The sequence below is a fragment of the Puntigrus tetrazona genome, chromosome 3, assembly GCF_018831695.1.
Source record: "Puntigrus tetrazona isolate hp1 chromosome 3, ASM1883169v1, whole genome shotgun sequence".
NCBI classification, from domain to species: domain Eukaryota; kingdom Metazoa; phylum Chordata; class Actinopteri; order Cypriniformes; family Cyprinidae; genus Puntigrus; species Puntigrus tetrazona.
In genome coordinates, this window is record NC_056701.1 from 3,509,912 (window position 1) to 3,523,689 (window position 13,778).

At 37.1% G+C, this 13,778-nt stretch overlaps 1 protein-coding gene across 9 annotated transcripts in view; it reads left to right on the forward strand.

The window, feature by feature from the left end:
• The first annotated feature begins 164 nt into the window (after positions 1 to 164).
• mmd (monocyte to macrophage differentiation-associated) overlaps positions 165 to 13,778 on the forward strand; it is a 16,839-nt gene continuing 3,225 nt past the window's right edge. For 4 of the 9 annotated variants that reach the window (XR_006250493.1, XM_043235399.1, XM_043235403.1 and 1 more), the window contains exons 1-6: positions 165 to 329; positions 8,588 to 8,669; positions 8,787 to 8,947; positions 9,508 to 9,582; positions 10,797 to 10,919; positions 12,020 to 12,089. Coding sequence is in view for 8 of the 9 variants with exons in the window: in XM_043235399.1 (XP_043091334.1) it covers positions 301 to 329; positions 8,588 to 8,669; positions 8,787 to 8,947; positions 9,508 to 9,582; positions 10,797 to 10,919; positions 12,020 to 12,089 (540 nt within the window). In the remaining variant the exon portion in view is untranslated. Of the gene's footprint in view, positions 330 to 6,478; positions 6,934 to 7,789; positions 7,956 to 8,587; positions 8,670 to 8,786; positions 8,948 to 9,507; positions 9,583 to 10,796; positions 10,920 to 12,019; positions 12,090 to 13,778 lie in introns of those variants that run through there. The other 5 variants (XM_043235401.1, XM_043235404.1, XM_043235400.1 and 2 more) reach the window with 4 other exon arrangements.

Genomic DNA, 13,778 nt, shown 5'->3' on the forward strand with positions numbered 1-13,778 from the left:
GACCCCGTGCCCAACGTCAACCCCGCTCCCATCCGGCTGGTGGTCATGCAGAGTTCGCCCGCCAGCGCCAGGTGGGACCAGAACAAGATGGTGACCACCTACGAACCTCCGGGCGCCGAGAAAAAGAGTACTTTGGTCTGACAGGCTGGAAGCGAGGGGACTGATAACAGCAGCTACAGCACACGTTATCTTTTCTATCCACTGTACATACTCAAAGTACTGTATCCCTCATTTTATAACTTGTGTACTGTACAACACCTTTTTTTTAAGTAACTCTTAACTTCTGCGCGGGATTGAATCATGCCGGGATCGGATTATCAGAAGAAACGGTGAGTCCCTTTCACACGTTTTTGATGCAGCATTGAGTTTCAATGGAGAACCAATTGGAAAATGATTTCTAATGTTGTAATACTGATTGTAAAATTTTCCATTTTAAAAACGGCCTGCAGAAAGTCTGAACTGATCCTTTTAGGATTTAATGATTTGTCCGTTAAATTCATGGACTGTTAAAAAAACGGTAATTTACAGTTAGTTAAAAATACTGTAGCAGCACTTTAGTTTTTACGGGATTGTACTTAAATTTGTGCAAATAAGTTTCACGTCTCTGTACATTTAACAGTATTTTACTGTAAAGTCTGTACATTTAACGGTATTTTACTGTAAAGCTACTTAGTGTGTCTCCTTGTCTAGCAGGGATGTTCTCACAATTTTCGTTTTTTAAAAGTTATACAAATGTAAAGGCAAAACGTTCTTCAGGTAACGTGCATGCAATGTTCTCATAAATGTATTGAGTTTACAGTAAAAATCAGCAGCTGCGGTTTACAGAATCTTACAGTTATAAATAATGCAGCAACATTTTAGTTTCTGCCTTTTGCTTTATTGCGTTCACATTCGCGGTAAATAGGTCTCGTGCAGGGCATTTTTATAACATTACGTAATCACAACAAGGAAACTCGAAATTTTACTGTTCTTAAAATATATTTAGGTAACGTCAGCCTATATTTGCCTGCTGTCTACTTGCTGCTGTCGCCTCTCTCTTGCTTAGTTGAGGACACTTAATCTCTAGTGATTATCACTGATTTGATTACACGGACTAATAATAATATATAAATAATAATAATAATAATAAGTGTTTAATCTTGTCATTATACATTACTATTTACACTGTCATTATATTCTTATTTGGTACTGTTCAGTAAAAGCGCTATATAAATAAAATTGTTTGACTGATTGATTGATTGATATTTGGGTGAAAATATAGTTTGGTAGTTTGGTAACCTTTAAATAACATTTGAAGGTTACAACAACAAACCAGGTGTGTTAACGTTAGAATACATGTAAGTTCATATAACTTTACATTTTGAGTTAAAATAAATGCAACAAGAACGTTTTACACATTTTAAAACATTTAAATAACGCCATATTTAAATTGGACATTTCAGCATTGTAGAACCAACCTAAAATAACGTCCGCACAGCGTTTTATAACCTAAATTTGTTACCTGGCCCTTTAGTAAGGGAACTTGCCGCTAGCCAATTAGCAGGCGTTTACCGTAGCATTTTTACAATCTTTTTTTTTTTGGCTAACTATTGACTGTTGTTGGAGAAACAGAGACCGATGCTTAAACGTGACGTAACAGACGGCTTCATTAAGCCTCCTGAGCTTTAAAAGAGCAACTTTTGAGCCTCCTGAGTCTTTTTCTGAACCCGCTAGATCCGTGAATCAGTGAAATGGAGGTCAGACGTTTCCGCGAAGTGTCCGCGGGGCCAGGGATTGGTTTAAAAACAGTAGTCCAAGACGGCATACCGCGTTTATTCCGAGTCGACGTATCACGAACATTGATCTCGTTGGATCGTTGATTGGATTATCCATCAGCAAAACCACGGCTGAAGTGGTTTGGAGAACATGTTCAGTGTTTTTGTTTGGGTGTGTGTACGCAGTATCGCGAGGACTTGAACGACTGTTTTGTCACAGGGGTCTTGACCCCATTAGCTGCTGAGCTTTACGTCATGCTACTTTGTACTTTCTGGCTATTTTTACTCTTCTGGTTCTCGGCGCGAGAAGCTTTTGAACAAATACAGGACATTTACATTATATATTTATACCTTCCCCGGGAACGATTCTGAAAGATGAATTCAAGAGCTGATTTGGATGACAATTTCGTCTGATTGTTTCTTTGATTAATCAGCGGATGAAGATTAAAAAAAAATGTTCATCTTGTCCTATATGAGCTAATCGAATGCTATAAAATGAATATAAATATAAACAAATGCTACATATTATTATATGAAAAAATATAATAACCAATATGCCTAAAATAACAAAATACTTAAATACTAAAAGTCATAATATATTTTTTAAAAATTAATTCTTTCAAAATAAAGATTTCTATTTAAATTATTATATATCTAAATTATTATTATAATTTCAGTAGTAAAAATACCATTCAAAGGTTCAAAGAGTTTTTAATTATATTGATTTTTTTTTTTTTTCGGAAATGTTTATTAAGAAAGCAAATCAACACATTAAAATAATTTCTGAAGCATCATGTGACACTTACGAGTGGAGTAATGATGCTGAAAATTCAGCTTTGATCAACTTTGATTCAAAAATCAATAAAAAAAAAATCAATTAAAGCTTTGAAAAAATAGCCACCAAGAGAACAATTATTTTAATCTGCAAATATATTTCACAATATTGAATTTATTAATAAATATATCATTTTTTTTCTGCGAGTAGAAACCTTGGTGAACAGAAGAATCTTCTTTTGAAAACAAAATAATTTTTTTTCATTTGAAACAGTGAATTTACTGTAAAGGAAAGTCTTCAGTACCATATGTTTTTTGCATACTTGACTTTCTACCAAAGAATAATGCATAAGTTATCCGAATAGAGCATCATAAAAATGCTTGCCAGCTCACATCGCTGGCGATTAGATAATTTACCGCAATCGTATCTGTGGACGTTTATTATTTGTTGACCGCTCGCGCGCTCCGTCCGTTTCAAAGGTTGAGTGACTCGCAGCGCGTACGAGTAAATGTTTAACGTGAAGATAACAGAAGATAGCGCCGTGTCACACTGACACACGTACGACGAGAACTCGTCTTCAACGAAGATCCTGCCGAAATATAAAGAGACTTTTAGTCTCCGCTGGGACCGGCGCACCCGAGACAAATTTCCGTAACGAAAACAGGGCCAAGGGACGAAAGCGCCAGACAGAGAGGATTCTGGGAGGCCGGCTGCGCTGCGTTTGGGGCTCGGGTTCTGGCAGCGCGCTTGTCCTCGCTCTCTGGGATATTATTTCAGCTTTCTCCTCTCAGGTGGCCTCTTTTGTTATGCCACCGCGGTTCTTACTCTTACAGTCCATGAAAGAGTAATGAGAGATGTTTCCCTCTGGGAGCACGCGCCGCGCGAAAACTATCTGGGTGTAATTTCATTTCCAAGTCCCTCCGGACCTTTACCTCAAGTGAAAAATATTGTTCGTTTGGTGACCTGGATCTATGGGTAGTCTTTTTATAATGAGCATTAAGCTAGGTTGCCCTTATATATATATCATATTTTATGTGCATTCACAGATGTTGCTGGTCCAGGAACATGTCCTACTAGGCTAAATCACAATCCTGGTACCCCCATTGCACTTTTTGGGTGTGTGTGTGTGATGATCTAGACGACCCTAAATCTATTTGGAGCGGGGTCAGGGCTACCGAAAACATCCACGAGCCACGAGCGGGTCACTTGCCTGGAGTGATTGTGAAAGGAGAAGCTAGCACGTACGGCGCCAAGCGCTAATCGAATTAGCTTAAATGTTGTCCTGCAGTCAAGCTGAATGGCCGAGGCCTGAAAATGACAGCCGACCTTGAGATGTAGAAGTATTGATATGCTGATATTTTGGGCAGATGAACACGTCCAAAACTCGATAAAGGCTGATAAAGGAGCTCCTTATCAACCTCACGGAGATTAAGTAACCTGGGAACGGCGAGATAAAAAAAAAATAGACGTCACATCATGCAGGAAAGTGTTTTCTGCTGTGTTCCAGTTATATATACAGTATATACTATTTGTTTTATGACATTTAAAAAGAAGATATTTTGACTAAATCACAGGTTTTTACCACAGGTTTACTTTTGCTGGTCTATCCCCGTAATATTCGCATAACAAATAAAAAATAAAGCATATGAAACAATCTCAGGGAACGCAGAAATAACATTGTCTTGGGAACATTAGCAAAACACGGAGCTAATTTTGTTAATGTTTTCAGATGTGACCAAAAAGATTTGAGCGTAGGGAAACACGTCATGAAAGATTACAAGGAGGAAGAGAAGGATCGGCTTTCCTGTTAGTGTCTTAGTGTAATTCCCTCGGTTTATTTAGCTCTCTCAGCTTCCTCTTGCTGCGCTAGGCTCTTTCTAGCGTCAAGAGTTTGCTGGTTTCTGAGAGCCGGGCTGTCGGTTGCAACGCAATGGGTGCAAATCATTGCAATTTCCTTTAATGCACGTGGTTTCTAAGGGCCTACAGAAAGGTTTAAGCTGAAGAAGTAGGACTGGTTATCTGGTTAAGAGGCCGAAGCACACATTGTCCAACCGCTCTAAAAAAGGTTGGGTTGGTGCCATTTAAACTCATATTGATCTCTATCTGGTCCCGCACATTAAAATCACAGGTCTTGCGGTGGTTCTTCAAGACTTGCTTATGTAGTTGCGGTGTTTTTTTCGTTTTATTGTTTGATGCATTCTCACTTCTATTTCTGGTGCGTTGTGGGATGTAAAAGCTGCACAGGAAGTGATGAAACGCAGACGTGTGGCCGCTGTCCGAATGGTGCAAAGGTCACTCTAAGAACATTTCCCGACATTCCCTTTAACTGAAGCATTACTTCTGAACGTTCTCAGAATGTTTTTTAAATATGTTCTTAGTTATGCAGATGTTAAGGAACATTCCATTTTATCATGTTGGTGAAGTTACTTTTGAAGAACATCTAAAAAAAAAAAGAGCATTCAACGAAAATAGTTCCATGTCAATAAGGTTTTGAGAGCGTTAATAAAGACTAGGTGACTTTGAATGAACGTTCTAGAGGGGGAATGTTTTTTCGTAACTTTAAGAGAACCTTTCCAGAACAAGAGCCAAACATTTCCTAGAGTTGGGTATACACCTCAGTGCCTCAGACTGCTAGCTAGGCTACAAACATTCCTCTAGCAGCATTAAACGGATGCGCGTTCAAGTTAACTGGTCTTTAATAACATGTTAACGCAGAAATGTTTACCGAATGTTTTTCCGAAGCCGTTTCATTGGATGCTAATTTACCCATTCGTTTCAGACGGTTCCGATAACATTTGAAAGTAACATTCCTATAATGTTTGCAAAGTTCTCAAACGGAACATTCTCTTAATGATGTCGCTAACTTCCGCATGTAAGAAACTCGAAAGTTCCAAGAACATGCAGACGTAACGTTTTCATAACGACGCCGGTCCCGGTAATGACACCGTAAGTACACCGTAATCAAATGACCTGGCAACCATTTAAAGCCTGAGACAATTAGAGCTAAATCCGTCTGCAGTGCAGTTAATAGATCTCGTCAACACGGTAGGAGTGCCGTATTCTTTTATTCGGCACAGTATTCGCATAGCATTTCAGGAGAATGTTTTATTCTTGCACCAACGGACAGTTTCTCTGAAACAAGAAGAATTCTGTTAAACTCTCGAAACAAGAAAACTTCTTTTCTCTGGGATGTTTTTTTTTCCTGGAAAACATGACACGGCCTTCTTCTCAATTCAGTTAACGGCCTTACATAAATGTTCTGTGACATCTAATGCCGTCGCTGCTGGTTTATGTAATGTTGCTCCTGGTCACAGAATCCCTGAGCCACGGCGGCTCTTCACCCAAACACGCTGTTTCGCATTAATATTGTGCAAGCTGGCCTTCAGCGTTGCGGGTCGGGACGCATTCAATGCGTGTTCGTACACAGAGCGGTTCAGGCCGGTCCGACGAGGCAAACGCTCCTGCATCCCGGAGGGGAAAATTCAGTGCAAGACGGGGAACGCAAGTGCCTATACGACGCACAACCGAACTGAGAGAAAAGCAATGACGTCACTTTGATGACTTCATGCAAAACGTCAGATGATGCGGATAAGAGCGGCGGCGTCATGGCGGTGTCACTTGGCAAAACCGCGTACTCTGGAAATGAATGATCACCATTTCCATACGCCACGCATTTACATGGTATTTAAAGTACCTCATAGTATTAAATGGCCCATTTTACACATACCACGGTATTTACATATTAGTTCAGGGGTAATTTAAAGATTGCACGTGTTCAAAACCATGGTGGAGTAACGTTACACAGAAACGAGGAAATGAGAGGTCTGTTTGTCGTGGCTTTAGGGTAGGGTTACGCTTATGTTTAACGATTATCGTTTAGCATTTCAACTGACTGACGGGAAAGAGTCGCTCGTCCTTTTCGAATAACAAGACGCGATTCAAACAGGTATGGCAACTCTCTCTCGTCGCGTAAGCCCCGCCCTCCATTGTCGCGTCAAACAAAGCGATGTCATCGCGGCCGTTGATTGGTCGAGCGCTTAGACCGCCTCACGCCGATCGCGCTCTCATTGGCCAAAGCCCCCGTCAATCAGGCGTGCCTAAAAAAAAAAAAATGCTCGAAATGTACAACTCCGGCTTTCGGTAGAAACAGAAAGAGAGGCAAAGGCGCAGAAAAGAGAGAGGGGTCGGACGCGAGGTGAAATGATGTGACAAAACGGACGATTTAGGGCGTTTTTGAGCAGTTATGGTGCTGCGGACGCGTTTCGTTTCGATCTGGGATTGATTTTTGTGAATGGAGATCTCGCCGCAGGCCTCGGGCGTCTGATTCATTTTCATCCCCGGATTGATTTGCTGCTGTTTTTATTCGGGGTTTCCCGAGATGAAGAGGGTCAACAGTTTCCAGAGGTGGGTCCACGGGCTAATCGGTTAACGGGTCCGGTTACGTGCCGTTACGATTCATTAATGCGTTGTTTGATCTCTTTGTCTTGTGTTTGCTGCTCGTTCATGCGGTCTGGTTGTTCAGAGATCAGTTCGTACATCTTTATCGATCATGTTCCCTGCTGAGATCAGACCATTCACTGGTGCACAGGAAAGCGACGTGATGCTTTTTATTTCAATGCTTGGCGTTTAATAATGCATTCAGATCATGCATGGTAAGCAGACTATACTGACTCTCTATAGTATCTATTAAGAGATCAGACTCTATTTGTGGTCTGATCGCGTATTTATGTTTTAATAAGGGAGATGGGTATATGACTGCATATTGCATGATCACAAATCAGACCATAAGCTCTATTCTTGATGCAATCATCAGACCATGCATTGGGATAAAAGTTCATCCTGCAACCTGAAGGCTCTGTTTCTTTCTATTTATAGATTTAATGGCATTGCTATTTGTTGTTCTCTAGTAGATGCATGCTTTATCTATAGATCAGGACACCACTCACAGCATGCCCTACGGTCTGGTTATAAATGAGAGCCCGACACCTAGACTCCTTCGTGCGTCCTGACTGTGCTTCTCTGGTCCTCGAACATGAGCAGTGTCAGAATGCAGGGGACGCAGCATGGATACAGATGCGTGTGTGTTTTTAATGAGCACGCGCCACTGCATCACACACACACACACACACACACACACACACACACACACACACACACACACACACACACACACACACACACACACACACACACACACACACACACACACACACACACACACACACACACACACACACACACACACACACACACACACACACACACACACACACACACACACACACACACACACACACACCACCGTGCTCGAGGAGTTTCAGACTCAAACACACCTGAGAAATGCAGGACATGCGCATGAGTCGCTGATGGGGCGGTCGTGAAAGACGGCTCAGAATGAACACAAACTGACTTTCATTCGATCTTTGGTAGGTAGAAATGCCGTGGTGATAACATTTGTATCTAAAGACATTTTCGTGTTTATATATTTTTTTTTCAAAACATTATTATTTATTTTTTTAATTTTAGCTTTAATTTTAGTCTTTGTGTGTCTTGGTTTTATTAATTTTTTTACTCTATTTTATTTAATTTTTTGGGGGAAAATTGTCCTAGTATTATAGTATTTATTAATATTCGCAATTTTATATATTTATTATTATTATTATTTATTTATTTAATTTTAGAGTCTTTGTGTGTCTTGGTTTTATTTTTTTACTCTATTTATTTTATTTTATTTTAAATTTTTTGGGGAAAATTGTCCTAGTATTATAGTATTTATTAATATTCGCAATTTTATATATATATATATCTTTGTGTGTCTTGGTTTTATTTTTACTCTTATTTTTTTATGGTGGTATTTGGAACTAACTGGAATATTTATGTGAAGTATAATTTAATATATAATAATAATAATAACAATATATAATAATATAAAGTACTGTTTTTTTAGATATTTTTTTTTTATTTCAATGATGATTAATTTCGAAAATATTTTTAGCCGATGACAACAAACGTGTGTGGGATGAAAGCGTTATTAATCACGGTGTTTGTTGCGTTTCAGGTTCATGAACACCCGGGCGGCTGCAAACTGCCGTTACCAGCCCACACGCTACGAGCACGCGGCCAACTGCTACACCCACGCGGTAACAAACTTTCGTGTGTGTGTGTGTGTGTGTGTGTGTGTGTGTGTGTGTGTGTGTGTGTGTGTGTGTGGAGGCTCATTTCGAATGCTCACTTCCCGCTCAACCTCTGGCCCGTAGCTGCTGATCGTGCCGGCGTTCGTGGGAATGGCTCTGTTGCACCGGCTGTCTGACGACCGCTGGGAGAGGATCACGGCCTGGGTGTACGGCATGGGTCTGATCGCGCTGTTCCTCGTCTCCACCGTGTTTCACATCATCTCCTGGAAAAAGAGCCACATGAGGTGCGTTGGCCGTCACGCGTCACTTCAGGTATCAGGAGCAGGCCGTTTCTTCCCTCGGCCTCGGGCCGTCTCCAAGAGTTGCTCTGCGGTGAATGGGTGCCGTCAAAATGAGAAGCTGATTTAAAAAAATAAAACAAAACGTCCCAACGGTGCAGTTCTCCACCCGCGATGTTGCTCTCTCCGGTCTCTTTCTGCACCGTTTAAACTTGTGGGTGTGTTTTGATCACCTTTTTCGTGTTTTAAGACTTTAAGAAGTTAAAAACGTCTTAACGATGGATCGCTTTCTTCTTTTCTCGTCGCAATGGACCGGAGCGGTGTGGATGGTGACGTTTTCATCCGCTGTTTGGGCTCTCGTTCCGACGGCACCCATTCACTTCAGCGCAACGTCTCAAACCCATTTATACTGAGTACTCTGAGCAAATTTAAATTTTTGAGTGAACCGTTCTCTTTGTCGTGCGCTTTTCCAAACACAGTGGATGCTGTATCGATTAATGCATCCGAATGATTACGACATTGTAGTGCATATATTAATATCGTCTCCTGTGTGTTTTATTTCTCAGGTCCATGGAGCACTGCTTCCACATGTGTGATAGAGTCGTCATATACTTCTTCATCGCTGCCTCTTATACACCATGGTACGTTTTTTCTTTGTATTTAGTTTTCAAATGCATTTAAAAAGCTTTATATTTAAGTAACCGTGGTTTTTAGACATGGTGATGCAAAGAAGTCTTTTTTTTTTTTTTTTATGCCGTTTATTAAAAACTAATTGGTAATTAATCGGCCTATGTTAAAATTAATACTTGATCGTGTCCTGTGTATTTTATGTGTGTTATTTGCATGCATTTACTTCTCTAGATTTATATGCATGTAAGTATTATTATAAATAAATATATTTAATGTATAAAAATAACCCATTTGTTAGAAAAATATACGTGCAGGTGTATTTATATCATAAGTATACACCGTACATTTTGGATGCGATTTTTATTGTTTGGCTGTACTGATATATATTAAAATAAATTCATACAAATATACTTTATACTCCAACTTTATATAAAGAGGTAACTGATAATGTACAATACTGGAGATACAGGATGTACTGTATATCTAGAAATGATGAGTTAAGTTATATATGAATGCTTATGTTAAGTGTCTTATATTATATAATATATTTGCAATGTTACTCAGTTACAGTGATCTATATTAACTATGAGAAAAATGTTTATAGTGATTGATTATTGTGTGTGTATGTGTGTGTATATATATATATATATATATATATATATATATATATATATATATATATATATATATATATATACACACACATTACATTTTACGTATACATATTCTATATCGATACTATATATATTTTACGTATACATTTTATATATTCATATTTTATATTCATACATGTTCTATATATATATATATATATATATAAATAAATTATAATAATTAATTATAATATTTAATTAATTATAACTATTATATATATATATATATATATATATATATATATATATATATATATATATATATATATATATATATATATATATATATATATATATATATATATATATATATATATATAGTTATAATAAAATAAATAAAATATAATATATATATTTTTTTTATTGACTTATTTACATATTTACTTTTTCCATATATATATATATATATATATATATATATACATACATTATAACCATTGAATATTTCTAAAAGTAACAGGCCACTGGAGATTTATTGTGTGTCTCACCAAGCACTAAATGATTTAACCAACATTTCCCACGATCTTCACATGCTTCATGAAGAACCCTTTGTTTGTCTGATAACGGAGCAGGCGCTGCTTGTTTCCCCGCAGGCTGAATCTCCGGGAGCTGGGGCCGCTCGCCGCTCACATGCGCTGGTTTGTGTGGCTGATGGCTGCCGCCGGGACCATCTATGTGTTCAACTACCACGAGAAGTACGCTTGCCACACACATTACATCTCAGTTAGGAAACACTGAGCATCGGCACGCAAAGTGTTACGTTATATCTGTTAGACTGGGGCTCATCTATTAGTAATCACAACCGATCACATACAGTACAGCCATCCTAATAAAATGAAGCTTTTTATTGTTAATAAATATTTTTTTGGCATATTCATAATATTTTATATATATATATATATATATATATATATATATATATATATATATATTTATATATATTATATTTATATATATTATATTTATATATATATATATATATATATATATATATATATATATATATATATATATATATATATATATTATATTTATATATATATTATATTTATATATATATATATTATATTTATATATATATATATTATATTTATTATTATTATTATATATATAATATTATTATATATATATATATATATATATATATATATATATATAATTTTTTTTACGTATAGATTTTATATATTCATATATTTTATATATGAATAAACTATTCATATATACAATATTCATATATGTATTATATACAAATAAAATGAAGCTTTTTATTATTAATAAATATTTTTTTGTTAAAGTTGGGGCAAGATTGATAATCTACATGCACAACTTTTTTTTTTTTTTAATCCATAACTTGGCCATTTGTGACGTTTAGCCACACAAGTGAGCACCTATGCATTTAAAATACATAAATAAAATAAATTGTAAATATTGAAATAATTTGTTTAATTTTTATCCTATTAATACAGTCATAAATTATTATTATTTGTCCAGGAAATTGTGATGATATTATTGTTGTTGTTATAATTTATTATTATTATTTTTATTATTAAATATTTACAAAATAATTTAAGTGTTATTTGCAATATTGGTTTACACATACTTTAAGAGAATCCTGTAAATAATGCACAGAAATATATAAAGCGCTTTTATTTCAACGTTTATTGCTAATAAATAATATCTTAAAGTGTGTTAAGTTCAACAGAATGGGTGATTAAAGCGTGCACAAAACAGGCAGTGTATGTGTCTACCTGTATTAGTGAGAGGTGTTCACCCGTCCGCTGTGTGTCTGTTTTAGGTATAAGTTAGTGGAGCTGGCGTTCTACCTGACCATGGGCTTCTTTCCTGCTCTGGTGGTGACCTCCATGGTGAGTCAATGAGCTCTGTGCTTCTAAAGGCAGGCCCCTAATTAACATGAGCGTTTAAAGCCTCCGCCGCCGAGGACGGAGAACAGCTATAGATGAAAATAACCTGATTACCGGTGGTTCTCGTTTATAGGATCTTTAGTCATCGCGACGTTTTATTGTGAAACTAGATATCGGCAGGCGTCCCTGAGAGTTTTTCCCCTGAAGGAAATGTGATCACCTTCACCTTTGACCCAGTTTTTGAGTGAACCTGTCACACCGGAAATGTTTACCTTCACATGCGAGATACGATACACACACACACACACACACACACACACACACACACATTCGATTTTTTTAAATTATTGTAGTGTAATATATTAATATGCATTTTTTCCCTTTCATGTGATCCCAGTTAATTTAATTAATTACTGTAATACTCATATTTGTAATTATTTAAAAATATTTATTTTTATATATATATATATATATATATATATATATATATATATATATATATATATATATATATATATATATATATATATATATATATATATATATATATATATATATATATAATTTTTTAAAAAATAAATACATGTATAGTCATTTAATATATATAAATGTATATATAAAATTATTATAATTCATGAGTTATATTTTTTACAAAAATAAATACATGCATAGGCATTTAATATAAATAAATATATATATGAAATTATTATAATTCATGAGTTAATAAGATAATTATAAATACTTTTTTTCCCCTTTTTTTTGTAGTGTTAACAGTTAATGTAATCGACTTACATTAACTGTTAATGTTTTATTTATTTTTATTTTTGGCTGCATTACAAGCAATACTAATATTAAAAATCAAATTTTTCATTTTTCATAAAGTTTTGAGCGTGTGAGAGTCACTCTTCCATGTAGGCTGTGAATCACGGTTAATAACCTCTGCTTGGGGTTTGTGTGACGTTCGATTCAAAGACGAAAGCAGACAGCGACTCCACCTTGCGTTCAGCAGCAGCCGTTACACTCAGACGAGTACAACTCCCAGCATGCCTTTAGCTGTTGGGTTTCTGCAGCTCTGTGACGACAAACATTTATGATGCGGGCGTTTTTGGTCACCGTGATAATATTCATGGGTTAAAAGCTAAATGAACTGCACCGCAGTCACACGACTTCATCGTCGTCGTTAGGCATCTTTTAAGAGATTCAGGAAAAAGTGTGTGTGTGTGTGGGGTGTGGGGTGTATGTGTGTGGGGTGTGTGTGTGTGTGTGGGGTGTGTGTGGGGGGGTGTGGTGTGTGTGTATGTGTGTGGGGTGTGGTGTGTATGTGTGTGTGGGTGTGGGTGTGTGTGTGGGGTGTGGTGTGTGTGTAGGGTGTGTGGGGGTGTGGTGGGGTGTGTGTATGTGTGTGTGGGGTGGGTGTGTGTGTGTGTAATGTGTGTGTGGGGTGTGTGTGTGTGTGTGTGTGTGTGTGTGTGGGTGTGTGTGTGTGTGTGTGTTGGGTGGGGTGTGTGTGTGGGGTGTGTGTGTGTGTGGGTGTGGTGGGGTGTGTGTGTGTGTGTGTGTGTGTGTGTGTGTGTGTGTGTGTGTGTGTGTGTGTGTGTGGTGTGTGTGTGTGTGTGGGTGTGTGTGTGTGTGTGTGTGTGTGTGTGTGTGTGTGTGTGTGTGTGTGTGTGGTGTGTGTGTGTGGGGTGTGTG